This window comes from Suillus discolor (assembly GCF_016758755.1).
Source record: "Suillus discolor strain FC423 chromosome Unknown F5147scaffold_11, whole genome shotgun sequence".
NCBI classification, from domain to species: Eukaryota; Fungi; Basidiomycota; class Agaricomycetes; order Boletales; family Suillaceae; genus Suillus; species Suillus discolor.
Window position 1 is genome coordinate 360,185 of NW_024541258.1, and position 27,714 is coordinate 387,898.

At 46.5% G+C, this 27,714-nt stretch overlaps 13 protein-coding genes across 13 annotated transcripts; 9 read left to right on the forward strand and 4 right to left on the reverse strand.

Moving 5' to 3' along the window:
* Positions 1-2,875: 2,875 nt before the first annotated feature.
* F5147DRAFT_570981 (kinase-like domain-containing protein) lies at positions 2,876-3,975 on the reverse strand (the record flags this gene model as incomplete). The annotated part of the gene is made up of 3 exons (XM_041431024.1): positions 2,876-3,517; positions 3,571-3,842; positions 3,906-3,975. 3 exons carry the CDS (start codon positions 3,973-3,975, stop codon positions 2,876-2,878), a joined length of 984 nt encoding a protein of 327 aa, XP_041296123.1.
* A 656-nt stretch (positions 3,976-4,631) lies between these two features.
* On the forward strand, positions 4,632-5,429 carry F5147DRAFT_570798 (uncharacterized protein; the record flags this gene model as incomplete). Its single annotated transcript, XM_041431011.1, has 3 exons — positions 4,632-5,012; positions 5,070-5,150; positions 5,220-5,429. Coding segments are annotated over 3 exons (672 nt in total), but the record flags the coding sequence as incomplete, so codon positions are not given.
* An 8-nt stretch (positions 5,430-5,437) lies between these two features.
* On the forward strand, positions 5,438-5,899 carry F5147DRAFT_570720 (uncharacterized protein; the record flags this gene model as incomplete). Its single annotated transcript, XM_041431006.1, has 1 exon — positions 5,438-5,899. The coding sequence occupies one exon, from the start codon at positions 5,438-5,440 to the stop codon at positions 5,897-5,899; it is 462 nt and encodes a 153-aa protein (XP_041296125.1).
* Positions 5,900-7,327: 1,428 nt separating this feature from the next.
* On the reverse strand, positions 7,328-7,696 carry F5147DRAFT_552923 (uncharacterized protein; the record flags this gene model as incomplete). Its single annotated transcript, XM_041430434.1, has 1 exon — positions 7,328-7,696. A coding segment is annotated over one exon (369 nt), but the record flags the coding sequence as incomplete, so codon positions are not given.
* Positions 7,697-8,891: 1,195 nt separating this feature from the next.
* Positions 8,892-10,272, forward strand: F5147DRAFT_34846 (uncharacterized protein). Its single transcript, XM_041429325.1, has 10 exons — positions 8,892-9,046; positions 9,099-9,188; positions 9,242-9,264; positions 9,325-9,358; positions 9,413-9,482; positions 9,539-9,589; positions 9,645-9,717; positions 9,774-9,831; positions 9,886-10,105; positions 10,165-10,272. Exons 1-9 carry the CDS (start codon positions 9,006-9,008, stop codon positions 10,085-10,087), a joined length of 642 nt encoding a protein of 213 aa, XP_041296127.1. The 5' UTR covers positions 8,892-9,005; the 3' UTR covers positions 10,088-10,105; positions 10,165-10,272.
* Positions 10,273-10,620: 348 nt separating this feature from the next.
* F5147DRAFT_679997 (uncharacterized protein) lies at positions 10,621-11,729 on the forward strand. The gene is made up of 2 exons (XM_041436288.1): positions 10,621-10,653; positions 10,711-11,729. The coding sequence occupies exon 2, from the start codon at positions 10,719-10,721 to the stop codon at positions 11,604-11,606; it is 888 nt and encodes a 295-aa protein (XP_041296128.1). The 5' UTR covers positions 10,621-10,653; positions 10,711-10,718; the 3' UTR covers positions 11,607-11,729.
* A 471-nt stretch (positions 11,730-12,200) lies between these two features.
* F5147DRAFT_679999 (uncharacterized protein) lies at positions 12,201-13,143 on the forward strand. Its single transcript, XM_041436289.1, has one exon. The coding sequence runs from the start codon at positions 12,264-12,266 to the stop codon at positions 13,071-13,073; it is 810 nt and encodes a 269-aa protein (XP_041296129.1). The 5' UTR covers positions 12,201-12,263; the 3' UTR covers positions 13,074-13,143.
* A 238-nt stretch (positions 13,144-13,381) lies between these two features.
* Positions 13,382-13,985, reverse strand: F5147DRAFT_650240 (uncharacterized protein; the record flags this gene model as incomplete). The annotated part of the gene is made up of 4 exons (XM_041433434.1): positions 13,382-13,412; positions 13,462-13,738; positions 13,810-13,871; positions 13,933-13,985. 4 exons carry the CDS (start codon positions 13,983-13,985, stop codon positions 13,382-13,384), a joined length of 423 nt encoding a protein of 140 aa, XP_041296130.1.
* Positions 13,986-15,676: 1,691 nt separating this feature from the next.
* On the reverse strand, positions 15,677-16,200 carry F5147DRAFT_770482 (uncharacterized protein; the record flags this gene model as incomplete). Its single annotated transcript, XM_041441156.1, has 4 exons — positions 15,677-15,878; positions 15,931-15,988; positions 16,045-16,100; positions 16,160-16,200. The coding sequence occupies 4 exons, from the start codon at positions 16,198-16,200 to the stop codon at positions 15,677-15,679; spliced, it is 357 nt and encodes a 118-aa protein (XP_041296131.1).
* A 2,679-nt stretch (positions 16,201-18,879) lies between these two features.
* Positions 18,880-20,940, forward strand: F5147DRAFT_744070 (uncharacterized protein; the record flags this gene model as incomplete). Its single annotated transcript, XM_041439651.1, has 9 exons — positions 18,880-19,269; positions 19,339-19,491; positions 19,756-19,814; positions 19,854-19,959; positions 20,011-20,142; positions 20,164-20,281; positions 20,502-20,578; positions 20,599-20,725; positions 20,840-20,940. 9 exons carry the CDS (start codon positions 18,880-18,882, stop codon positions 20,938-20,940), a joined length of 1,263 nt encoding a protein of 420 aa, XP_041296132.1.
* Positions 20,941-21,394: 454 nt separating this feature from the next.
* F5147DRAFT_770486 (uncharacterized protein) lies at positions 21,395-21,847 on the forward strand (the record flags this gene model as incomplete). Its single annotated transcript, XM_041441157.1, has 1 exon — positions 21,395-21,847. The coding sequence occupies one exon, from the start codon at positions 21,395-21,397 to the stop codon at positions 21,845-21,847; it is 453 nt and encodes a 150-aa protein (XP_041296133.1).
* Positions 21,848-24,588: 2,741 nt separating this feature from the next.
* On the forward strand, positions 24,589-25,038 carry F5147DRAFT_539934 (uncharacterized protein; the record flags this gene model as incomplete). The annotated part of the gene is made up of 1 exon (XM_041430214.1): positions 24,589-25,038. A coding segment is annotated over one exon (450 nt), but the record flags the coding sequence as incomplete, so codon positions are not given.
* Positions 25,039-25,741: 703 nt separating this feature from the next.
* Positions 25,742-26,125, forward strand: F5147DRAFT_570836 (uncharacterized protein; the record flags this gene model as incomplete). Its single annotated transcript, XM_041431013.1, is given in 2 exon segments — positions 25,742-25,953; positions 25,969-26,125. Coding segments are annotated over 2 exon segments (369 nt in total), but the record flags the coding sequence as incomplete, so codon positions are not given.
* Positions 26,126-27,714: the final 1,589 nt, after the last annotated feature.

Genomic DNA, 27,714 nt, shown 5'->3' on the forward strand with positions numbered 1-27,714 from the left:
CGAGGTCCTTCTTCAAAGCATTGAAGTATTCATGGAAAGCATCAATGACTAACTCACGAACTTTGGTATGGTGATATATATTGGTCTCGTTCACCGATGGCTGCAGAAGACGGATCAAACGACGAAATTCCGGACATTCAATAATATTGATTGCCTGAAGACAGTTAATAAACATAGCGTGTAGAAAGTGTGCATTGACTCACCTGATTGTCGGCAACATTGAATTTTATGATTTGTTTATGCATCTCGTCCAGATTAAACGCAGGCAATACATTGTCTGGAGCTGATAGGCTAGTTCCGGGGAGTGAGCCAGGACTAGGGTGAGTACCGAGTGAGTCTAACGTGTAAGCTGGATCCTTCAGCCTTTGATGCATGGTCGTGACCGTCCAGCCTTCATCCAAAAATGTCTTCAAATGTGATGACTTATGGAGGACATGCCAGTGCTGACGCTCTGCCTCCTCCAGGTAAATGTCGATATGGTCAGTGAAGGCATGTGCATGACGAGCTGAAGTGCCTGTGCTAGGAAGGTATGACATAATGTGGTGAGTATCGTCAAGATTATGGATTGCTCTGGTGAAGGATGTCAGAGAGAACGATAACACCAAACACGATACTCACTCGCAGGCTTTGCAGATATTCGAAAGAGTGATAGGGTCCTGTCTGAAGAAGAAATGAATATCGGCAGAGGATTTCGGCGCTTTTGCTCGGCCACCAGTGGCCAGAGGGTCAGTTGTAGCAGTATTCATTGGAGTCTGCAATGGACTATGGCCTGCATCAGGCCTAACTGCAGGTGCAGGTGAGTTGACAATTTTGTCCCCCTCATCCCCAGAGACATTCTCAAGGTGGAAGGATTCCCCTTCATCTGCATCATTGTCTCAAAATCGAGCAGGAAGCTGACAATGCCTTTGAGGGTTACGAAGGATATTCACATTTGCTGCAGCAGCGGTTGGACCAGGACCGGCAGTGGGAGTAACGGGGACAGTGACAGGCATGGGAGAGATGGGAGCAGTAACAACAGGAGCAGTATAAAGAGTTGATTCTATGTGGGTGCTACAAAAGTGTTACCTTAAGACTCAGAGTGCGAGTGAGATGTTCGTCCCAAAGAGACTGCCTATAGAAATGCTCCTTGATATAAAGCAAGGGATATCTTGTTAAGATCAAAGTGAGAGAAGGGAAGTTACCAAGAGTGCACTCAGTGTTCTGAGGATATGTCCGAAGTACCGAAGTACTCGTCCGAAGTGGTCCGAAGGTGGTCCGACGTCTAGAAACGAAGGTCCGAGGTTGCGCAAAGCATCCGAAGAGCTTCCAATGAACAGTGAAGGTTCCGAGAGAAGTACGGCGGGTGTATCGAAGTATAAGACTCGCGAAGTATAACTAAGCAAAGACTATTGGGAGAACTTTAGAGACAGCGAAGGGCGAAATGGCAGCGGTCAGGCCAAACAATCATTCCGAATAAACAAAGATCGATTGCGCAAAGTACGACTATCCGAAAGTGACTCTACTAACTATGACTCGTAGCAGGGAAAGTGAAGTAAAGTGTGAGTAGCTAGCGAGGCAGATTATATCCTATAGCATGAAAGTCCGGAAACTGTGTAGGCGAAACCAGTAGCGAGATAAGGCATCCGAAATGTAATAAGACTCAAGGCAAGCCGCTACAGAGATATGCATGTAATAAGGCGCAAGGCATGTTTGTTATGTGTATAACCAATGGGCTGACAACATATGTGCCCCTAGACATAATCAATAACAGATAACCAAGTGGAAAACGCACCAGCAAAGTCAAACGGACACGGACGGGACATGGTACGGAGGATCGGAACTGTATACAGGCCTCGGAAATGGACGGACGACCTTCGGACGACTCGGACGAACGCACGGAACTCTCAGAAGGTAAATGGAGTGTCAAGGAATGTGTATGTGGAATACCTATGTGTTTGGCGGGATATGAGCCCAACGCTGATCCGAGTGCTACAGCGGGAGGAATGGGAACAACAGTGGAAACAATGACAGCAGCTCTGGCAGTAGCCTGGGCGTTCTTCCGTCGAGGGGGCATGTTAATGGCGGTGGTAGTGGAGATGATCCAACAGCAGAGTTATTGGTGTACATATATAATGGCATCTGGGGAAACCCCAGAACATGTTGATGTGCAGTGATCCTGAGACCCTGATGGAAAAGCCTCAAGGGTGATTGTCATGAGGCAGACTCCGCAACTCATGCATGCTTCAGGCAGGTCAAATCTATTCAGCAGTCAGTGGGGGGTGAAAAAATTTCGCGCAATTGTGCATACCTGGAGAGAATCAACTCCAACTTGAAACTCCAGACTCCAGAGGGCCCAAAGGCTTGAAGTCAAGCACGTCTTCACCCTCAGGTGTAGTTAAATGATCGATGGAATCAAAGCTAGATCTCCATCGATAAGCACTTCCTAAGTCATGTCGTTATGTTGTATGGCTGAATTACCCATTATGATGGTTCTGGAAGTCACGATGAGTCCCTTGCGAGCGGCAAAGGTCATTTCAAGGCTGTAGCCTGCAGCCTGCAGGGGATGTTGAAAGATAAGAGGTGCTGCGTGGGAGTGGAAGAAATTTGCAAATATCAATATATCCGGTTCGAGTGACTATTGCATCCGCCACGTCATATGTGTGATGCAAAGCTCGTTGTAAGAAATTAATAATGATACTGTAGGTGCCGTGAATGCTACTATATCACAAAGTACATGTACAAACTACTCCCTACAGGCTACAGGTATCCAACAGTATCATGATCTAGCTTTTTTCCAGCATGGAGTTGAAGTGGGTGCATGATGCAACAGGGAGTCATTTCGTGGACGCAAACTTAAAATTGCATTAGTTCGTAAGTACTAAGATAAATGGACTACTCACACATGAGTCGATCTGCGAAGTGGCAGGCATGGAGGCACTGCCTCAATTACACAGGGTTTATCGAAGAATGGAGGGGAAGGGGAATGTGTGATAGGTACACCAGGCTGGTTTATATCCAGCAAGCACGCAGCTGGTGTGGGTAGTGTAGAACGAAGTGTACAAAGCAATGAACGAAGGTGATTGTAGTCGGGATCCTCTGAAAATGTGAGAGAGCGTGTGTAAATGAGCATTGTTGCAAATTCAACAGGAATTTCACGGCATAGATCTTCAATAGTAGTGTTCACTTTGCACTTGAGTATGGAAGAATTGGAAAGTTTCTCTTGGTCACTGGTTAACCAAGGAAGGGAGCCCTGCAAGAAGTATATCAACATGTACGTAAGTGACTCAAGGTCGTCACGACGACCTGGTTCAACTCCCAAGTGATTGTTGATTGATGCAAACGCAGGAGTGCCAGTGAGACGTTGACCTTGGCGAAATGGTATATGGACACTGGTTGACATATTCCAGAATTCCTTCGCGATACCGAAATCAATAATGAAGGCGGTGTGCCTCGTATCGCCAAGACCCAGAACAATGTTCTGTGGTTTGATGTCACCATGAATATAATTGTGCGAGTGAACATATTCAAGACGTGAAAGCTGGGGAAAGGGGTCAGTACATGCAACCCACACAGTAGCACACACTGACTGACCAGCTGATCTCCTAGATTTATGACAGTCTCAAGGCTGAATTTTTGGCTGTGAGAAAGGAAGAGACTGTGCAGGGATGGCCCAAGGAGATCGAGAACGAGAGCATGATATGTCGACTCCCTACCAAACCAGAGGGCATGAGGAATACCAACACCACCTTCAAGGTGTTTCAAAATGTTGTATTCATGCTGGACAGATGATGAATGGGTGATGGGTTCAAGTTTGACAGCAATTGCATCATTCTTTATGATGTTCCGTGCGCGATACACGACAGCTAATGGGGTCCAAATGTCGAATTCAACATATAGTCAGTAATCATGATATGTAAATAACATACCATATGAGCCGGATCCCAAAATGTCTCCTAGCCTGAATCTTCTGTCAACTCGAACGGGAACCTTATCCATAGTGTATACAATAGCCCACGAGTAGAGAAATCAAGGGAATCCGACCAACAACACTGGAGTCTGGAGGCAACAAAAAAAGCTGTCCTTCTATGCAACTGCCACGTGGCTTGAGCTGGTTTGAGCTGGCTTAAAGCGGTTCAAGCCACGGTTCATAAATTTTTGGCTTAAGAAAGTTGTAGCCGGTTCACATGGCTAGTAAATTGGATCAAGTCAGTGACCAGTGGTTTGGCTAATGGGTATCGCCGAACTTCTCACAAACCGGTAAATACCGAGCCAGAGCCAGCCGTAGCCGAGCCGTGGCACTACTACCAGTGTGCATCCCTATCTACAACACTCCAAATTCATGGAAGATAATGTGAAGTGGTTGACAAGCTACAAAAGATTCACTGAAAGTTGTAGATTAATTGAGAACATGATTATTGCGATTTTCGTAAATAATGACAAATCCAAAAAAAGAAAAACTTTGTACCGCTGTGTTGATCGGTCTGGGTCACCATCCGCACCAATAATACTTGCACATTTGCACACGTCTGACTCATTACTCCATAATGGCAAACAACAATGGCCGTGAACTTAGCTCCGAGGTGGAAGACCTCAACAATGGATGTATGTTGATATCTGGACCATCATTGGGACACTGCTCATGAAGAACAGGGGGCCGGAGCCTGTACAATGACGAGAAGGGAATAAAATTTACTGTACTTTTCACACCTCTTCAACCATTTGACCCCAAGCGACGAAGGAATGCGAAGCCGACAACAATCACAAAGATAGTTTATGTGCATGAAGACATGTCTATGAAGGACATGATTATCAAAGTCCTTGATACCATCAAACGACGCAACTTGCTTCAAACATCTTGGCTCTATGCTGGCTCCAGGCTTGAAGGATCCGATTCACTCACTTTCACATACACTGTATACCGTTCTCAAAACAAAGATGTCTCTCTTGACAATGAAGATGATTATTTGGAGCTTTGTACTCAGGTTCAGAGTGCGAGAAAAGCTGAGGTTACACTCAAGCTAGCTGAACAGAAGGTACTTATATCTCGTCGCCATGTGGTATTTTTGGCTTATTGAGTTGGTACAATCAAGGTTGTCACTGGCAACAATCTGACTGAAGATGAACAAGATGATGACGAAGAAAATGAGAACCCCAGAAAGAAACGAAAACAGGTATATATGCACTGTAATTTGCTAGTTTCACGTGTGTAATTGCTAATGTGTTGATTGTGGTGGTCATAGCATGTGCCATCGATGGAGGAAATAGCACAAGACCAGCATATAGTCAGCCTACAGAACAAATATCGTTGTGAAGACCGAAGTTGCCCATACGACCTTTGTTATCCCTCAGGTCCAACTGCAAAGCACGTCCATCTCACCCACAAACACCTTCGAACTTGGGCAGCTGCAATGGCACGAGGTCTGAATGTATTATTCAGACATATTTACTGACAGGTTATATGCAGGAGGCTGATACACTCGGAGTTGATATTGAACATCCTCCGAACTCGAAAATCTTTGATCCAACTGACCATGGTGATTCAGATTCAGATGACATTTCAGCTCTTGCACGAAGACGACGTGCACAGCTTGCAGGCCGCGATCACAACAACCAATCCAACATAACTGTCAACTTCGCTGGTCTAGCTGAGCTAATTCGCCCATCCTCTCCTTCAAAAAATCCAACTTGCAGCACCAAGACAATGTCTATCCCTCCGAAACTCGATCTCCAGTCTTTTGCCACTTGGTTTGGTCTATCAGGGCAGCTTCATGACAAACTGAAAGCGATTCATCTGGATGGGCCACACCTTCTCCGTCTTGTCTCTAATGAGCAGCTTCAAACTGAGGGTGGCCTCTCTCTAGGAGAACTAGCAGTCCTTCGTGATGCCGAGGAACGTTGGAAAGAAGGTCATGAGCTGTAATTGAACTGCTATTGTACACTGAAAATTTGTGCTTGAAAACTGTATGTGAACTTCATCATATGTAACCTGATTTGCAGAAAAAGCCCCATGTCATCGACAGCGCGATGGAGTCACAAACACTATACATCTCATAATAGAGTTTCTTGGTACTAAAAGCATGTAACCCACTCCGACGAAGGCGAGATTTGATGACACTGAATGCTTGCTCGATAGGATTATAGTCAGGTGAATATGGTGGTAAATATTCAACTCGGCAACCTTGAATGAACACATCAGCATGCCAGCACTTGAAACGAGTCACGACAGCCAATTACCATAGCTATAAATGAGATTGATGACTTCTTCAGAATGGTGTATATGAGCATTGTCAAGAATGATAACACTTCATGGAGCAGGATATGGGTTGGTCAATGGCAGCTAGTAAGGTCAAGTTGAGTTTAGAGAATGGCTTCGCAATATGAAAACCTTACAAGATCATCACGAAGAAACTCATAGAATGTCTGGTGTGTGAACGAGCCCTCAACAACCCTTGCAGCAATGATTCCCTGATCTAGAGTCATGGCAGCTAACATTGTTACAAGTAACATCGGTCACGTGGCCCCCCTATCATTTTCCCTTCATCCTCGCCCTTACCATCTACCGGCTCGTCCTCCTTTACCGACTTTCCATTGACCAGATCCTCGGGACCGTTCCCGTCCCTCGCATCGCCCGCCTCTATGCACGTGCACGCACGTTCCTCCCTTGATTTGACCACCAATGTGGTCCCGCACCTATGACTCGGTCTGACTCGTGCCACCAATGTGGCTTTCCTCTTTCTGTTCCCTCTGACTGCGGATTCCCGCATGTTGTATTCTTACCGTTGGTTCATTCCAACGTTTCTCGGTCTCATTCCATATTCGACCACCCATCACTAATCCGGCTATGTTGCCAACGCACCTATACCATTCTCGTTTCCCCTTTACCCTTACCTACTGTGCGGTAGCCTTGCCCTTAACCCTCTCCACTTAGTATAAGTAGTCGGTCACCCTGTACTAGATTCTCTAACTTGAATCTACTCAATCTTCCCTGGAACATACTTCTCTCTGAACGCCCCTTTGGCTTCAGTCTCTAGTATCTTTTCTTAGTTGCTCATCACGACTAAGTCTACCTCGATCGACCTCATTGTACAGACAAGACAGTCCTTACCTTGAGCGACTTCACAGACATCTGTCTACGAAGTCACGTGACACGCGCGTACTGTGATCGCTGCCGACTCGTCATCGCCAGTCTCACTTGCTATACCGGATCCTTCCGGTTACGTCACGAACGTTAGCGGACGACGCCCCTCTTAGGGCTCCGCCTAACAGATCTATTTGAGTGCGTAACAAACATTGACAGGCGCCGTTTACGAACAAATGGGTCATGCTGCTCGACACGCTGGCCTACAGGTGCCTGGCCCCAAAGATGTGCATAAGTTCTGTCATCTTTTGAGACTTCGTCGAGAGAAATCAGGTAGTTGGCTGGATACTGGCCAATTCGACAGACAAATGCTGCACGAACCATGGGATTGCGTTCGGAAGCAAGCTTCTGCACCCGTTTGACATTGAGTCCAGCACATTTGAACAAGGCATGGATGGTTGCAAGAGACACAGGCAGATCACGATATTCTTCAAGACGGCAGCTGTATTCATCCAAGAAAAGGGTTGGCTTGTGACGAGCCAAGCACAGCAAGTACAGACAATCAGAATGAATAAGTTTTCGTGGGCGTCCACGTCCAATAGCAAGTTTTTTCGTAACATCTCCAGTAGCACGATTTCGACATAGAGTTCAGTATAATGTAGATAGTGAGAAGTCAACAAGTTGGCAAATTTCGTGGTCGGAGTCTCGTCGTCAATTTTTCAGCCGCAGAGTGATGCATTTTGCATCGTCGCTGATGCGGCGGTTGACCATGATGATGAACGTTAACAGTGTACCACGCGCACAAACAACTCACAGCCTCAAACAATTTTCTTTTTTGGGATTGTCATTATTTATCAAAATCGCTATAATGTCAATATATTTTTTGTTCTGGTAGGAAATTAATTTTAACCACAATTTTTATTATTTGTTTAGGTTCAACATTGAACAATAGATGTAAAATATTTTGCAATATGTTCTGCATATTGTCCTCCGACCAATCTAGCGATGTTTGTGAACGAACGCGCTGAGCATAGGTTTCCGCCACTGATTAGTAAAAAAGCATCTGATAAGCCTATCAGTGTTGTTAATAAATGATGACACACAGGTGAAGTAATTTACGAGAATACGGCCATAAGGTCAAGTCGACATTGACAACGACATTTTCTAGAATTCACAAACCCTGAAGGTGATTTGATTTTGTCCACTGATGTGCGGATGTTGATCTAAAACTAGCTGAGCAGGGAAGCGCCTTGACTGTTCTGAACGATACTACAACTTGCAAGCCACATCGCCCATAGCCTTCTGTTTTCGTGTACTAGCTACTTGCGACCGTAACCGTGACTCAACTTTCTCCAAGTACAACGGGAAGGCGTGAAGGACAGCCAATAGTAACTACAAACTTCCCAGTACGCAACTTGAACGCCCAGGGAACGGCTTCGCGGAGAAGCCGGCTGTCTAGCAGGGTGAGGTGTAATACAAGCGCCATCATCATGTGCTTCCAAGTTCCAACAGCAGCTAAGAACTTTCCAGAACGCAACTTGAACGCCCAGGTAAATCGGTTCACGCAGAAGCCGGCTATCTAGCAAGTCTGATTCAAGGGCCATCATCATGTGCTTGAAGTACAGCCAAGTTCCAACGGCAGCCACCAACTTCCCAGCACGCAAACTCAAACGTCCAGATCGGTTCGCGCAGAAGCCGGCTGTCTAGCAAGTCCGATTCAAGGGCCATCATGAGCTACCGCCTTATTGAATAATTAGGATCTCCAGCGTCAGGTACCCGGACACGAAGGAGACGCTGTCTAAGTCGTAAACCAAGGAAAGAGAAACAACCTATGTGATACGAAACATATAAAAGCCTCCTTGCTGAGACTCTAACCGCAGAACTCAAGCTCTTCAATCCACGCTCAATCTCAGCTACCAGTACACTTTGTATTTCACAATCTGAAACAATGACGCCACGGCCCTTCGTCAGGAATTTGACCTTCCAGTCGTGAGTGTTCGCGATCTCGCTCTATACAAATTGCTCACCTGATGTCTCGCAGCAAGGACCTCGGCAAGGAGGTCACGATCATGCTCGCTTGGAGTCCCAACGTGGAAGGCCTCTACGAGGACGTCTTCCCGATAGTTTGGAAGTAAGTGCGCCTATTTCTGTCTGGGGCGACTTAAAACCTTGCAATTTTTTCAGAGTCAGCAAATTCGGGAAGTCGGGTGGGTGTTTCTATTCTCTTCCTGCCAGGTTGCCGGCTTACATATGATCACTCCTTCTAGGTCCATACCGGGCTACCGCTACCTACACAGCCCAGTGAGATAATCGACGAAAACAATAGTCTTGAAAAGGCGCTTATATATTGTATAGACTCGCTTTCTCCAGAGCCCAGGTCGAGAGCGGGAAGGTCATCAGCGCTGCGACCTCCGTCAATATCAATGTGAGCGACTCTCATCCACTCCCAAATTGCTAGCACAAACGCAAGCCATGATGCAGAACGGCGAGAAAACAACCTTGACAGAAGCAAACGATGTCTATCATTTCTCTGTAAGTTTGGCTTTCGTTGATTTTCATCTCGACCACCGACGAATACCTCGTGCAGGCCCCTCAGACGGGAACCTCTGGCATCCTGCAGGCTCAGAACCACACTGGGAGTATCCAAGAAATAGCAGTCGGTTTGTGACCATCTTCGTCGCCTCTTCTTTCACCTGAGCGTATTGTCCACCTCCAGGCTTTGTAAACAGAGGAGACATTATGCCCACACCCGTACTCTACTTCAGCGATGTTGGGTATGTCACCTTTCCTGTATTTCTCCTTCAGAGCGTTCACAGTATCAAATGCAGAGATGGCAGTCGCGTCACGGCAAAGTTCACTCCAGTCCTGCGGGCCTACATCACATCAGACTATGAAGAAACCTCTATCTTACGAGGCCAGGTCGATACCCCTGCGATCTGGTCGCAGGACCTCACTGGGCTTGCTCAGAACACAACCTGGAACCTCTCGCGCGACCCGAACACTGGACGTTACACGCTCACCCATGCTTGATTAAGGAATGCGATATCGGTGCGCCTAGACATCCGTTTTGTGATATCTACATCTCAATGTTTACTGTGGTTTCATAGTATCTTCGTTCAAACCAATAGCCTCGCTTAGTTGCTTGTCTCTTCATAAGATCGCTTGTATGTCATGTATTTCACAAAGATTGAGAGTTGTAGAAGTTCTTATGGAGCTTTATGTATCTGTTTGAAATCTTTCATTATGTTGAACAGGATCTCTGGAGTGTGCATGTCGAGATGTTAGCTTTGTGAAACCGAACCCAGTGAAAACTCGACATGATGAGGTCGGGCGCCTAGATCTGAAAATTCTTGCTTGAATAGGAATTTTCCCGAGCTCCTCACATGCACATATGACGCGTACAGCGTTTGTGTGTGATTGTTAGTTGTCTAATTACAAGTAGACAGGGGTTATTATTGAAATATTTAAGGCTCAGGTCAACATGTGAGCGGTCGTGTTCTCATCTAGTACCCTCGACGAGCCTGACAAAACCCCAATTGCAAGACCTGCACGGTACCACGTCGTAAGTCAGGCCGTTTGATATCGACAGAAGCAAGGTTCTGACCGGGCCCTGAAGTTCTGCTATACTATTAGTCATCTCATTACACCGACAGTCGCGACGATGGAAACGGAGTCCATTCCTGACACAGCTTTAGTCCAAGCGCTGAATTATGGCGGCACCTTCCACCAGTCATTCTCTTCTCTAGATGCCGATGTTGTGCTCGGCGCCAAAGATCATACTCTGTTCCGTATCCATTCATGGACCCTCAAGACGACATCGGGCTGGTTCCGATCCCTCTTTTCCATGCCTCAACAAAACCCTCTTCCGAATCACCCCGAGGTCATCAATCTAGACGAGGACTCGCACACACTAGAGAGTCTCCTGCGTATAATCTGCGGTCTGCCAATCAATCCACTCACATCGTATGACGAGGTCGATGCACTGCTATTCGCTGCAGAAAAATACGAGATGCCAGGGCCCATCTCGCTCATACGCGTGCTTATCATGACTCCTCCGCTCTCAGACCAACCTCTGCGTCTGTATGCAGCTGCAACCCGTTGTGGATGGGAGGAGGAGACCAGACGTGCATCCACGCAGTCGCTGACTCTCAACATCTACGCACAGGAATATCAACCCATCCTCCGAAAGCTGCACACAGGCGCTGTGCTTGACTTGATGAACTTGCATCGCAATCGACGCGAGGGCATCCGGCAACGACTCAATGAGCAGCCGTTCGTGACAGGAAGCACGACAGCATATTGTCCGAGGTGCAGATGGAAGGTTGATCATCATACGTGGAGAGAGCTCAAGTATAGAGTCGTGATGGAGATGGATGTTCGACCGCTAGGAGACACGGTCGTCGATGTGGGATTGACCGTTTGGCCTGAGGCGATCGCATGTTGGGATGCCAGGTGCCCTAATACTGAGTGCACGTGCATGTTGTACGACAAGGTCGAGACTTTGCGTCTCATTCGGGAATGCATCGAAGGTCTTCCTAAGACGATGTGAAACGTAGTGGTGTACCATTAGACACGATATATCATCATAGATAGGTTAGTCGAGCAAATGCTAGTTGCTAAGTATGTTTCAAGGATGACCAATTTTTGGTCAAATTAGGAATATCTATACTCATTCATGCTCGTCTACCATCGAGTCTCCAATTATGCAGGTGCGAGTCTTGCAAGGGCAGCTGCACGCTGCATCACCTCCTCTGCTACGCCGTCAGAGAGCAGCAGCAGTAGCACGCAACCCGACTCCATTTTTGCTGCCAAAGAATCTCCTTGGGACCACATATTGGACGACTCAATAAAAGATATGCCACCTATCCTCCCCTCCCCAGTCGGCAATCACTTACGCGTTGGCGGCGTAGAAACCTCAGGACGCACCCGGGCACGCAGACAGGCGATGACCGCCCGCGAAATCAGTGCCTTCGATGATATGTTCAACATGATCTTCGACGCAGTCTCAGAGCAAAAGAACCCCTCCGCCAAACTCTCCTCCTCAAAACAAGAAGACCCGCTCGCTGTTCTCGACGGAATCGGAATCGGTCGCAAACCATTCGGCCACGCCCCAACGTCAGATTTATTCGGCAAACTCAGACGGCACTCAAAACGGCTGAAATGGACGACAGAGGCGGATGAAGAATTTGATAAGAAGAAGGAGGAAATGGAGCTTTGCGATACGGATCAGCAGTTGCTTGAATGGTCTATGCGCGAGGTGTTTGGGCAGTCTCAGCAATACGAGGAACGCGGGCGGAATGCTATTGCTAAAGCCGAGGAACAGCCCGCTTCAGGCCTTACCCCAACCTCGAACACAAGTGACGCAAATCCACCGCCACAACCTGCATCTATGCACCCTGAACTCCAACACCCGACTTATCCCTACCTCATCGCGCACCTCATGCGCTCTTTCCGTGATAAATACCGTGATCCCCACCTGGCTCTCTCCATCTTCGACTACGCCCGGCACTTAAGCATCCCAAGCTACGTATTCGGGTGCACCACTCCCGCATACAACGAGTTGATAGAAACCCGCTGGTCATGTTTCCGCGACCTCAGAGGCGTGCACGACGCACTCGAAGAGATGCGCGTCAATGGCGTCGAGCCGGATGGCAGAACCAAGAAACTCGTCGAAAAACTAAGGCGCGAAGTAGGCGCGCGCACGATTTGGGAAGAGGAGTCTGTGTTTGGGAGTGGAGAGGTCGTTGGAATGTTGTCTAAGATCGAGCAGCTTACTATCAAGGAGCCGAGAAGGAAACAGGGGAAAAGGCCGGGCAAGAAATTGCCGGCTTTGGATGCATGGAAGGGCGATGCGCTCAAGGAGGATGTGGAGGACGGGTATGAGTTCGGCCAGTGGAGTTCTGCCAAGTCGCAGCCAAAACGTTGGAAACAAGACTCATCACGGACAGCTGTCACCGGGCTGGATGATTTGCTGGATGCCAAGATGCTGGGCGAAGACCAGCTGGAATTCAAATAGCCTATTAACCTACACATTTTTGTCGTAATTCACAAGGAGAGGTGGGGGTGTGTGCTACTCTGATGAATGATGGGAAGTACACTTGCAAGGACTGAAAAAGATCTCTATGCACGTGAATGCAATTTCAAGCTGGTGGGTGATGGTGCACATAGAGCACAGAAAAAGATAGTGGATATACGGTAACATGTTAGGCATGTTTCACTTTCTGTTGCGAGATTTACAAACGCGAGGTTGTGGGGGCCATGGCAGACTGGCACCAAGGCCATGGATTGGAACACAATCCGCGTCAATTTGATTGCACTTATCCATCAGAAGATTATAGGCGAACACTTCGCGTACCTGCAAAGACATCAACATGGATCGACAAGAACATTATCGGAACGCGCACTGAACATTTGCCAGTGTAAACACGACGGTCATAGATTCTGGATTGCACCTCAGTAAGTTCGGTGCCATCACCAGCGCCAGATTCACCGTAGGTTCGCGAGAATGCGCAATATTGTCGTTGTACATCTCTTCAGGGATCAATGCGTCCCATAGCTCACGCAACCAGAGCTTGAGTAACGAAGCTAGAACATGCGACTCGGAATCATCTACGCTGTCAAGCGTATAATAGTCCCTGTCAATATTAACGTCTCCCCTGTCTCCCTCCGTACGGAGGAAAACTGCACAAACACAAGCCTTGAGAACATAGAGCTCAATATTTGAAATTGAGAGATCACACACACAAACGTACCAGCTGGTGGATCCCAGCTTCGAGTCACTTGTTCAGTCGCAGGGCGTGTGAAGAATACAATGCTAGTTTTGTATAAGTGCGTTCTAAGCATGAAACCATTGATAATCGAGAAAAGATGAATACCTGCGGGTCACCCAAAAATTGAAGCCCCATCTCGCATCCTCCGCGGACCGCATCTACACGGCAAAAACTTGCTGACAGGTAAGGGCTGCTCATCGCCATTGACGTTTACATGGCGTATACCATAAGGTTTGTATCGATATTTGCATCTAGATGCACTACAAAGGCAGCCCTGTGCCTGTCGACATTAGATGTTTGACCAATGATTGATGTCTGAGTACGAGCGCAATCGGGACGGCTGACGAATCTAGCCGGATTACAAATCAATTTGACGTCTGGGTACAAAGTTCTGCTCTCTGAGGCTGTACTATGGACCTCCAACCGACGATGAGGATACCATGTAAATGCAGCATAATTGCCAGCAAGAATTCACCGGTCCATTGACTGGCACGCTTCAACATGTGCTTTTTTTTCTCTTGTCGGGTTCTTGATACGTCCAAGTGCAAAAGTTCGCGAAGACAATAGTGCTATGTATTGGGGCTACCGTACTTGTAAATGTCTTTCTTCGACAATACCAAATATAAGCGGTCAGCAGATTTACGAAGATTGTTCCTAGGTATCTAATACAATAATATATTGCTTTAAATACTCTCATCATTTGTTCACCGTTTCACTGATGGATGGTGCGATTTAATGTGCAGATGCGAGAGAGTTGAAACGTTGAATAGCTATGTTCCTGGGATCAAATACCGCCTCGGAATCCGGTTATGTTTGATCCTTGGTGAGTTTTTGACAGCTCAACAAAGACGCTGGTTGATGCCCATTGTACCGGGCCCTACACTCTATTTCAGCAATGTTGGGTATGTCATCTTTCCTCTACGTCCCCTTGACAAATTGCAGAGATGATAGTCGCTTCACGGCAAAGTTCACTCCGGTCCTGCGTCCCTACATCAAGTCGGACTATGAAGAGACCGCAATCTTACGAGGTCAAGTGGACACCCTGCGAACCGGTCGCAGGACCTCGCTGCGCTTGCCCAGAACACTACTCGCGATCTCAGATCTCGCACGCGGCGCGGTCACTGGACGTTACACGATCGACTATGCTTGATTAAGGAATGCGACATTCGTGTGTCTAAATATCTGTTGCGTAAGGTCTTCATCCCAATGTTTACTCTCCTTTCATAGTATCTTCGTTCAAACCAATGGCCTTACTTAGTTGCCTGTCTTTTTCGTGTGTCATGTGTTTTGCAAGAGTTCCGTTTTTTTATGGGGCTTTATTTATCTGTTTAAAATCAAACGAGATATTCGTCGGTGGTCGAGATGAAATAAGCGGAAGCCAGACTTACAGAGAAACGATAGACATCATTGGCTTCTGTCAGGGTTTTCTCGCCGCTCTGCATCATGGTCTGCGTCGATTCTAGCAATTTTAGAGTCACTCACGTTGATGATGTTCACGGAGGTTTCAGCGCTGATGGTGTTCCCATTCACGGCCCGAGCTCTGGAAAAGCAAGTCTATACACTGAATAAGTGACTTTCAATACTATTGTTCTCGTCGATGATCTTACTGGGCTGTGCAGGTCACGGTAGCCTTGCATAGACCTGGAAAGAGGAGTCATATGTAAGTTGGCAACTTGGCAGTAAGAGTTCAAACACATAGACGAAATACATGACATACAAGCAATCTCATAAAAAGATAAGGAACCAATTGGAGCCATTGGTTTGGACAAAAATGCTATGAAAAAAGAGAAAACACTGATGCAGATCCTACAGAACAAATATCTAGGCGCATCGATGTCGCATTCCTTAATCAAGCATGATCGATCGAGTAACGTCCAGTGTTCGGGTCGCGCGCGAGGTTCAAAGTCGTGCTCTGGGCAAGCGTAGTGAGGTCCTGCGTCCACATCGCAGGAGTGTCGACTTGGTCTTGTACAATATCGGTCTCTTCGTAGTCGGACGTGATGTAGACGCGCAGGACCGGAGTGAACTTTGCCGTGACGCGACTGCTATCTCTGCATTCTATTGTGAACGGTCTGAAGGAGAAATTCATGAAAGACGACATACCCAATATCGCTGAGGTAGAATACGGGCGTGGACATAATGTCTCCTTTGTTTACAAAGTCTGGGGGTGGAAAATACACTAAGGTGAAAGAAGAGAAGATGGCGATCGTAACAAACCAACTGCAATATCTTCAACGGACCCAGTGTGGTTCTGGGCCTGGCCGAGGTCGTTACTGCGAAACGACAGCAAGTCGGATGAAAATTTATGCAGAACGAGATCACAGACACTCACGACTGGAAGGTCAAATTCTTGACGAAGGGCCGGGGTGACATCGTTTCAGATCGTTTAACACACAATGTGATTGAGTGTGGATTGAAGAGTTTGAATTCTACAGTTAGAGTCTCAGCAAGGAAGATTTTATATATTGCGGGTTGCATAGTAGGGCAAAGTAGGCTGTACTTCTTTCCTTGGTATGCGATTGAGCCAGCGTTTGCTTCGTGCCTCGGTACCTGACGCTGGGACTCTAATTATTCGACAAGACACTGGCACATGATGGCCATTGACTTGTCAGACTGCCGGCTTCTGCACGAACCGATTTCCCTGAGCGTTTAAGTTGCGCGCTGGGAAGTTCGTATCCGCTGTTGGCTGTCCTTCATACCTTCCTTTTGTGCTCTTTTCATCACATCACAGGTGGACAGAGATTAGTACCGAGTGGGATTTGATCTACCTGCCAAGGTAGACATCGGTATCGAAATAGTTAGCCTATACTTGTAGAGAGTTGAGTCACAGGGAGTCCATGGGCCAGGGCGCATTTCGCGGCGCGCGACTGCGATATCTTTTTGCTATAGTCCTGGCCTAGCCGGCCCGGGTTGAGTATGGGTTAACTCAACTGTCAAAGTGAAAGTTCAGTCAAACGAGCTGCAAAATGCCCAACCTGCTTCAACCGTATAAACTTGGGACGCTGATTACCGGTTCATTGATGGGCTGCGTCAAGAGGTAACTGCTTGGGAAAAAATGTAAATAAGGCCACCTTATACTGTTAAGACCCTCTAAGCCCTTCGCCCTCTCTTGTGCATTTTCCACCCTAGAGGTAAGCCAAATTTGGCAGTTCTGTGGTACCAGCAACAGACGAGGGGCGAACACGTATTGCTGAACATCCTAGGCATGGTACAGATGAGTGTAGATGAGTGTTGGATTAAAAAAGAACAGCAATTTCATGTTCTTGTGAGAGATGGTGCCACTACTACACATGTCGCCGCAGAACCAATCTGGCTCGTAAGCATCAAGCATTGAACGTGAACCTACACATTCAATAAACTGTTGCAAACAGAATCAGCCGCGGTGATAAGAGCACGTCGAAACAAGAAGTATCTACACATTGGCAGTGCGCACTGCGATCAAAGTTTTGCCTCAAGGGAGATTGAAATCAAGATGTAATTGGATGGTTGGACTTTGAATTTTGACACTCGAACAAGAACACATTTCGGTGGTCAGCTGGATGACAAAGCAACGTCCATGTATTTATTTCAGATGACAAATAAATATAAAGTTTCGAGTGTCCCTCAAAATATCAGGTAACAATGTTACCTGATTACTAAGAGCTTGTTTGGTAACCATCATGTGCCGTGCGTTCGCAAAATCCCGAATATGCTGCTTGACGTTAAGTAAGCACAAAACCTTAATTCACAGCCACCCGAAGTTTCTTGGGGACCACTTTTGAGGTTCTCAACAGAGACCTCAAATTTGCACAAAAAGTTTAGGTTGATTCTGGAAGGGGGTGTTTTTAGTACTGTAAAATATGCCTAGATACTCCATTCAATGGAAAATGTGTGTCAAAGGAAGTTACCAACTAAATGAGTCAGACATGAAGAAAAAAGTCAAACACATGACACTCATGATCTCAACACATCATTAATGATATTGATATTAAACACATCTTCAAACATAAGTGACTTTTTTTGAGGAACACTGAGTCAGTCTAACATTAATAAATCTATGGTGTGGTTCACTTAGTCACCGCCTACTTTGTGCAACTGCCAATTTCGTCGACATGAAATCCCAACCCTAACCTTAGCATATCTATATAGGGAACAGTGACTTCCAGCTCAATCATTCTTTGATATTAGTTCATAGTCTGCAATGGTCGAGCAATTGCAGAGTGAAAATGTATCAAAATATCTACCAAATGTTACGCACAGCATGAACCATCATCTATGGGCAAAAAACACCAAAATTCTGCTGCTGCTCAAGCCAGAATTGCAAGATGGAATCTCACTGTGCCCTCTCCAAGTCTCGAGGCTGCTGCTGATTCAGAGCCTCCGATCCAGCAATGCGAAGACACGGACCCACATAATTACATTGTCATTGAATCTGATTCATACTCAGAATGTGAGTATACAGGTGGGGTCAATGTTGACAGCTCCGACAGTGATTATGAACCTGGAGATTTGGACTGGGAGACCAAGTTGAGTGATGATACTCTCTTGGAGCTCTTGGGTGATGAGTTGGAGCAGAAAATGTGCATTCTGGAAGCTGAAAGTGCCATTGAAGCAGACCTGCTTACCCAACCCACTGCATTTGAGAAAATTGCAACAGGAGTCTCGAGTATAGCATGGAAAAAGGCTGAGAAAAATTGAGGACTTGGGTACAATGGCCAGTCACAACGGACACATGAGCAGAGAGGTCAGCGAGCTCAGGCTGCAGCAAAAGAGCAAGAAATCGTATGTCAGCTCACAAACTGAATGAGCGAGGACTCTTACTTAAAAAATCATGTCAGAGACAATCCGCAGGTCAAAATGATGCTTCGAATGTTTGCACCAAAGCCATTGTCGACTCAGTGGCCATCCGACACTCCTTTATCTGAGTCAGAGGCTCCCGTGCTGCGAGTGTTGACTCAACCAACAAAGCATGATGCTTTCATGTATCTGTCGGACTTGGATGATGATGGTTGGAGCAGTGACGATGAACTTTACAAAGATGGTGGCATATCAGTATGTTCTCCCACAGCAGGAATGAGTCAGAGCAGTGGCAAGTTGCCTGCAGTGCCACCACTCAAACGATGGAAGCTCGAGGTACCCCATCGTGTCCAGCATGAAAAAGACAGGTCAGCCCAGATGGATAAGTTGAAGAGTGGACTTCGAGATGTTGACAAGCTGCTGAAATCTGTGAAGACAAAATTTGTCGGTGGAGTCAATGGTTCTCAGGCCCGTCGTACACGTGCAATTCGTGCACACCTTGATCTTGTTGTCCGGAACGGGCGTGTCTCTGCTGATGCAGCTGAACGTGCAGCAGAAGCAAATGGTTTTGCTGCTGCATGGGGTGGACGGCAGCTTCGTAGCTGGACATGCCAGTGGATCAATGATCGAAAACTCCCTGAATCCATGCAAGGGCACCATACGAAAGTCGCCACACTTCTTGCCATCCCATCCATAGCCACTGAGCTCCGCGCGTATCTTCGCTCAAATAAATAGTCAATGAATCCCGAAAAGCTTGCAAAATTTACAAACAACGAGATGATCACAAAAGAAGCAGATCTCTACCTGAAGAATGTCGTCAATGATGAGATGCCAAATGCCCTCAAAAGATATATTGAGTTGGAGCTTTTTCCTCGTATTCATCTCAAAGTTGGTCGTGGCATCTCGCTTAGCACGGCATGTCATTGGCTTCACCATGAAGGGTTTCGGTACATGTCACACAAGAAGGGATTGTATTTTGATGGCCATGACCAGCCCAATGTTGTGGAATATCACCAGAATGTGTTTCTGCCTGCAATGAAGGAATTTGAGCACCATCTCGTCCGATATACCATTGGCGATGTGGAGAAAGAGCTTTTTGTTCAACCACACAATTACGTCGAATGTCACCTCATTCCCACCCCTCATGACGAGATGACGGCACAATCCAATGACATGAATGACAAAGAATGGGTTTTTGACAACGAGTTCAAGTTATGGAAGAAAGGAGTCGGTTGAGGCATTCATCGCAGTGATGTGATTTGTTCAACATGTGGACATCTTTCACAGGCAGGCAAATCTATGGAATATGGGAAGAATTATGAAGGGTATTGGAATGGTGAGCGGTTTTGCACTCAGGTTCATACCAAGATTTTTGCAGGCATTAATTTCTCACCGAACATGGTCCAGATGGCTGAGAAAATTATTCCGGCATTCGAAGCAGCTCACGGAGCAGGCTATCAGGCTTTATTCATCATTGACAATTCCCAGGGGCATTCTGCATATGCTGAAGATGCACTGCGGGTTGACAGTCGCATGAATGTTAATCCTGGCGGCAAATAGGCACGAATGTGGAACAGATGGTTTGTTTGCGACAGAGTCCGTATTGAACAAGAGATGGTGTTCGCAGCTAGCCACCCACAATATCCAAATCAACCTAAAGGTATCAAAGGAATTCTCAGTGAACGCGGACTCTGGAAATCAAACTTGCATGGAAAGTGCTCCTCCAAGTGCAAGACAGGTGCAACAGAATGCTGCAACCAGCGCATTCTCCAATATCAACCTGATTTCCAGGAACAGAGGCCTCTCATTCAAGAGATTATCGAGGCTGCCGGGCACACGTGCATTTTTTTGCCGAAGTTCCACTGTGAACAATTTCATTGAGTTTTTCTGGGGAAGAGTCAAAAAATACCTCCGTGATAACTGTGACGGCTCATTCGAGACGTTGAAGACAAACATGCCAAAAGCACTTGAATCTGTCAGGTGAACACTGTTCAGCTGTGGGAACATTGTATGCACAGGTGTATAGAGGCTTACAGATCGGGCTTACCGACGAAGGAGGCTCAATTACAGGTCCGACAGTTCAGCTCCACGAAGTATAAATCACAGACGCATTCCAGAGACAGTAGCGTGTCTTTTCGACTGATTATGTTACCTTACTGCTACATACCACCAATTTACCCACTACTTGAAAATTTATCTCTCTCAGATTTGATCCAAATAAAAATTTGTCTTACAGTTGTGTTCTACTCATCAAAAGGAGTGTTTTTGCAAGAGGAAAATAAAATCCGACTTTTTTTGGAGGTGGTGGGAAGTTTGCACAAAGTAGGCGGTGACTAAGTGAACTGCACCATAGGCATATGCACACTCATTCACTCCCTTACAGGTATCACACTGAACAATGGGTGACTTCCCATAAGAATTTACAGAAAAAAGACATCTGTCAAACATTTGCAAACTTGACAGCGGCTAATTTACAGACAAAATCTGTAAACTGTAAGACATAGAATCACAAATATACAGCCATTTCCCCTTAATCTGAGCCCTGCTATGGATATCAAAACTCTAATGCAGCAGGCATTTGCTAATGATGAGATGCTGGAACTATAAGCTGCTGCTGTTGGTGTTCTCATTCTTGGAGCAGAAGAGGCTCGTCTTATGAAAACTTGTGTCCACAATCCATTGCAGCTGTATCTGACATCTGTGCCATCCTCAGCTACTCCCCAACCCTCGTGTCATGACACCATGGACACAGCTGTATGAAAGTTACAATGACCATGCTTACATTACTACAATGGGATTTGATGTTACCACATTCTATCAACTTCTCAATAGTGGTTTCACTGATAAGTGGAACTCCACCCCAATTCCCCGTGCTAATGTATCCAGCCAGGGTCAGCCTCGTATTGAAGCCAGTTCCCTTGATGCTGCAGGTGCACTGGGGCTCACACTGCACTTCCTCAGCTCAGCAATGCAAGAAATCTCACTGCAACAATTTTTTGCACTCATACCCACAACTGTCAACTGGCACCTTGATTTTGCACTTGATATCCTCCTTCAGACTCTCTGTAACATGCCTGAAAATGCAATTCACTTTCCTGACCATAATGAAATCATTGAGGACAATTTGTTGATTCATGCTTGTCATCCAAAACTTGTGGGGGGCTTTGCCAGCATTGATGGGCTTAGTCTTCCATGTCAAGAGGCTGATGATCCTGAAGTCAATAATGCCACTTACAACGGATGAAAGAGTTCACATTTTATTTCTAATATACTTGTTTTTTCTCCATGAGGTGAATCTGAATATGATCTTTGCATTTTTGCCTTGTGCCCATAATATTTAGGTGTCATCATATCTGCTGTACTGAATGCTCCTGGAAGTTGGCATGACTCACACACTTCTCGCCCCATATACACTCAACTTTGTCAAAAAACTCCTGATGGATATTATCTCATTGCTGACTTAGCATTTCCACATGGGACTGCAACTATCTCAGGCAAGATTCAAGCACCACTGAAAAGTGGTGCCATCCTTTGAGGTGATTCACATGCACAGGCAGAGCTCCTTGCATTCAACCAGCAACTGCTATCCTATCGTCAGACACTGGAGTGGGGTATACGAATGATGGAGGGTTCTTTTGGCAGACTTTGTGTCCCATTGGATGTCAGTGATCAAGCACAACGACAGAGGCTTCTGGAGTTATGTGTCAGACTAAGCAATGTGAGATCTATTTGTGTTGGCATTAATCAGATTTGTAGTGTATACATGCCTATCTGGAAAGCATCGGAGGATGAGCAGCTATGGCTTGATCTGGGCAATGTTCTATTTGGTGAGGTCCGTCACCATGATCATGTTGCTCACTATCATCTTGTGGTGCAAAACCAATAGATTTCATCACTACTCAAACTCAAATAAAGACAGTATTTTAAAACTACTTTGGACCATGGTCATCCTTTTCTACAATATCAGCTGCTAGTAGTGTGAGTGCATCAAGGCCATTGGTGCCAGCTTTTGAAGTTCCTGAAGGACCAGCACCGGACATATAAAGGCAAATTTGGAATCATTTGAAACATCTAAGTCCAACATTTGTGTATATTTGTTTGTGTGATGGTTACATTACTCTCTTCTCCGAGTCTCACCAGCACCTTCTAACACTATGGCATGGCTGACCAACTTACCAGAAATTGAACATCCTGTGTCCTCACTCCTAAGTGTTCTTACTTTATCACTTTCTGAGCATCCACCAGTGAAGTACCGCATGTGAGTACTATATTTTGAGCACATTTATGCAGGCTGTGCGTTCAGTTCTTAAACAGTACATCAAATTTGTTCAATGCTATTCCTCATAATTCAGCCCTCCACCTACCTATTTCCACCACATTATGCTGCCAACAATGGAGAGCTTGAGACTCTGTATTTTCGAGCAGTGGTGGCCAGCCATACATATGATTCCATTTGACGGTTGTGGTTGACATTTGACTCATACAGGGAAACTGCATATCATCACACACTTTCCTATGTTTCTTCATTACCATTATCTTCACCTGAAAGTTGCCTACAGACAAAGTGAATGTATGGGTCCTTCTTCAAGCTCAAGCCACACTGATCCAAGTCATCGCTCGCTGTTCGCAGTAAATGAGTACATTGATCCTTGTTGGAGCTTGAGCCATGCTGATCCAAGTCGTTGCCTGCCATTTGCAGTGAGTGAGTGCATTGATCCTCGTTGGAGCTCAAGCCATGCTGATCCATGTCATCGCCATTCGCAGTTCATAAGTCTGTCGATCCTTGTTGGAGCTTGAGCCATGCTGATCCATGTTGTCACCCACCATTCACAGTTCATGAGTCTGTTGATCCCCGTTCAAGCTCGAGCTGTGCTGATCCAAGTCATTGCCCACCGTTTGCAGGGAGTGAGTCTGTTGATCCTCATTAGAGCTTAAGCCATGCTGATCCAAGTTGTTGCCCACTGTTCACAGGAAGTAAGTGCATTGATCCTCATTAGAGCAAGAGCCATGCTGATCCAAGTCATTGCTCATCATTCACAGTTAGTGAGTGTGTTGATCCTCATTAGAGCAAGAGCCATGCTGATCCAAGTTGTTGCTCATCATTTGCAGGAAGTGAGTGTGTCAATCTTCATTAGAGCAAGAGCCATGCTGATCCAAGTCATTGCCCACCATTCACAGTTTGTGAGTGTCTCAATCCTCATTTGAGCTCGAGCCATACTGATCCAAGTTGTTTCCTACCATCCATAGGGAGTGAGTGTTGATCCTCATTCAAGCTCGAGCCATGCTGATCTGAGTTGTTGCTCAAAAGTCAGGCCTCCGTGAATCCACGTTCATGTATCCATATTTAAAGTATTTGTTTCTTTATTCTGATTATTCTTGCTCTAACGCAATAATTTTTGACAGAACTTGCTTGGCTTTTCTATATGTGCGCTCGTCTCCCAGCCTCGAATTGTTTCGCTTCAATCCCTGCTCATGCTTCCGTGAATTGCTGTCATACACCATTTTTAATATTTTTTCATCATTTTCATAGAACACCTTGAACTCATTGACCTCCTTTTTTTGCCTTAATCATTCTGTGTCTACTGAAATAATAGTATGCTTGACTCCCTTATCTGCCTGATTTTAAGTCAGCAGCTCCTTATTTCCTTAGTTTAAGGAAATGGATCTCCTTTTTCTCCTTATTTTAAGTACGAAAAACGGCCTTGAATTCACCTTATTGTGCAAATTAAGGCAAATAAGGAGCAAATATCAGGTTTTATGTAAGAGTGAGGAATGAACACGCACATAGAACAAAGTCTATGTATGAGGCGAGTAAGGACAGCTTCGTTCTCCTCTTTCTCGCTACCAACAGCCTGGCATGTGTATAAGCACATCGATCATCTCCTAGAGTCATTACCTTTGAACATTGATCTGCTCTTTTGAAATTTTCTTTTACATCTTACTATGACTCGACTTTCAGCTGATCTGCATCTTGAACAGTGTCTGGATTTCACCTCCGCTGATCTTCAGAGCAGTCGCATGCCTTTGCTCGGTCCTTCGACCACCGACGAGCAAGCTGCGGCCATCTTGACCACCATCTGGACCGCCACTAATTCAACTTTAAGGATCCGCTGGCAGGGGCAACTTGCAGCTGATGCTCTAGCGGCTGTGGAGGAGCAACATATCATCAATGAAGCATCCACCCAGCGTGCGGCCGCTGAAAAGCTTCAAGCCGACCTGCTTGCTGAAGAGGACAAGAAGAAAAACCATCTACACCATATTCCCATCCCTGACCGCCCTTGTCCCACACGGGCTTCCGAAGCTATACTTGTGTCTGACTTCACTCTACGTAAATTGGACAAAGTACAATTCATTGAGCTTTACTACTGGACCAACAAAGGGCTTGCAGATGCGCGGCTGAATTTCCACACTACTGATGACAATAGTTTAGTACTGACAACTGCCACAGATGGCTCCACCACCTGGATTGCTGCCAACGCTGCGCGTCCTGCCTCTGGTGTGATCGCTGATCATCTCCTCGCTCTGCTCGACTTCTCTCATGCCATCCCTCGCTTCATTGCCTCTTTACAACAATGCGGCTGGGACAGCTCACGCGTTCTTATGTTGGCTAACTTCTTCGGTGCACTCATGTCACACACCTATTGGACGTCTGACAATGCTCTTGAGCGGCATGCTCTCCTTGCCTATCAGGAGGAACAACGTTGGGCATGGCATCAAGCTATTCCATTGCCTGCTGGAGCATGGAACATTGCTCTGATTGACGAAGTTGAATTGTCATGGACCTTCGATCATCTCTATCATGCTGAACGAGAGCGTGCTGACTTAGACTTCGAGTTCAAGGTTCGTTCCTTCATTTTAAAATTTCAAATTGATATTAACGTTGTTTTCTTCATTTCCACTTGTTATCCGCACTTGTTGTCATGATACTATCTATGACTTATATTTGGTTACTTGCATTGTGTTGCATTTTCGTTTTGCGGTATGTGATCTGCGTTTTGCGTTTGCGATTATGTTCGGTCTCTAGAGGTTGCACAGTCTGAACCCCAGGTCATCGGGAGAGGACTATCGCACCTCCAAAAAGAGACCTCGCACTTCCATACCTTCTGTCGATCAGTGCTCATCAGTGGCTGAGCGTGAGCGCTCTCCTTCCCCCTCCTCGCGTAACAAAAGCGCTAGGCAGGACAAAACACCACGTTCATCTGCGGGTTTTTCCAACGGCGCACACGGCCAACGCTCTCCCGCTGTGTGTGCCATTTGTCTCGGGCACAACAATCATCCTTTCGCTGAATGTCCCGCAGACCGCCTGTGGGACAATTCCTATTCTACCATCAGCAAATGGGTCCTTCGCCAGTTGCTCGTCTGAAGCAGCGACAAGCCACTTTGTGTCGATTGGCAACGAGGTCGAAGTTGCCCATCTCGCTTGCATGATGAACGACACCTATGCTCCGGGTGTCTCTCGCTCTCCCATGGAGCTCAAAACTGCCCTCGAGCACAGACGCTCTCATCCAGTGTGTCCTTATAATGTGTTGGCTTGGGAAGCTTTGCTTGAGGAACGTGGTCTTCGGGAGCGTTACCACAAGATTACAAATGGCTTTCGCTTTGGTTTTGACCTGGATCTCCCTCACATTCTCATTTCTCAAATTCCCCTCAACAGTCCCTCTCTCATGGAACATAGCAAGGCACTTGATGACATCATCGATCGAGAACTTCTTGCTGGTTGGTACATTGGCCCGTTCACATGTTCTGACTTACAGTCTCTGGTGGGACCCTTTCAAATGTCACCAGTCTCGATCATTCCTAAGTCTGGTAAACCCGGTAGATTTCGGGTCATTCAAAACTTCTCTTTTCTGCATTCTCCCTCTCCACATGCTCCGCAGCCCTCGATCAACTCCATGGTTATATCCGACAACTTCCCTTGCACCTGGGGCACTTTTGACACGGTCTGTTCCATTATACGCCACCTTCCCCCTGGTTCACAGGCTGCAACCAGAGATGTTGCAGAAGCTTACAGAACTATCCCTCTTCTGTCTGCCCAATGGCCGGCTACTGTTGTGCGGTCCGACCTTGACTCGTTTTATGTGGACACCTGTACTTCGTTTGGTATGGGGCCCTCAGCAGGAGCCTATGGTTACGTTGCTGATGCTGGTGCAGACTTATTTCGCGCATTGGGACTCGGTCCTCTCATGAAGTGGGTCAATGACCACTTATTCTTCAGGATTAGGTGTGAACATCTTCACGCTTATAACAGCTATCGCGATTCTGTATGCCAGCACCTGTCTACTGGCGGCATGCGTCAAATGGGGGGTCGAATTTGGTTTGAGGGTGATACCTTTGAGGATGGAACATGCAAAGTATTCAGTGAGGATCATTGTTTCCCGCTACGAGACTTCTCCACAGTTTCTAATCGCACTCCTGAAGACCAACCTTTCAGTAGTTCTTTCGCTGATATTGACGAGTCTTCCATCAATTTGGGCATTCCTTGGGAGATTATGAAGGATACTCAGTTCGCTTATACCGTTTTATTCATTGGACTTCTGTGGAACCTCACATGTCTCATCATTGCATTGGCTGATGCCAAAAGAGAAAAGTACTTGGCGGCCATCGCTTGGTGGCTCAAACGTCCCACTCATGTCCTTCTCGAAACGCAGCAGCTCTATGGCAAACTGTTACATGCCTGCCTCGTTCTTCCCCGGGGCCGTGCCTATCTCACATCCTTGGAATCCATGCTCAGCATTGCCAGTTCACGTCCATTCGTGCCATATCACTCCGTCCGGCATCTCAACGAGGACCTTGCATGGTGGACAGAGCAATTGTCCTGCCCTTCCCTCCACTGGATCATCCCTCAGCCATTCTCAATCATCGACATCCATGCATTCTCTGATGCAAGCTCCGGTGTCAGAATTGGAGTTGTTATCAAGGGGTTTTGGCGCACTTGGAGCTTGCGCCGAGATTGGCAATCTCTCAACGGAGCCAAAGACATCGGCTGGGCCAAAGCAGTTGGTTTCGAACTACTCATACTCTGCATCATTCGCCTTGGCATTCCCTCGGCTGGTGGACATTTCCACTTACACTGCGACAACCTCGGAGTCGTTGAGGGCTGGAAGAATGGAA

Coding starts and splice junctions, on each gene's coding strand:
- F5147DRAFT_679997 (XM_041436288.1), top strand. CDS start 10,719: ATGGAAACGGAGTCCATTCCTGACACAGCTTTAGTCCAAGCGCTGAAT.
- F5147DRAFT_679999 (XM_041436289.1), top strand. CDS start 12,264: ATGGAGCTTTGCGATACGGATCAGCAGTTGCTTGAATGGTCTATGCGC.
- F5147DRAFT_34846 (XM_041429325.1), top strand. CDS start 9,006: ATGACGCCACGGCCCTTCGTCAGGAATTTGACCTTCCAGTC. Junction 9,359..9,412: donor ACCGCTACCTACACAGCCCA/GTGAGATAATCG, acceptor TATATTGTATAG/ACTCGCTTTCTCCAGAGCCC. Junction 9,718..9,773: donor TATCCAAGAAATAGCAGTCG/GTTTGTGACCAT, acceptor GTCCACCTCCAG/GCTTTGTAAACAGAGGAGAC.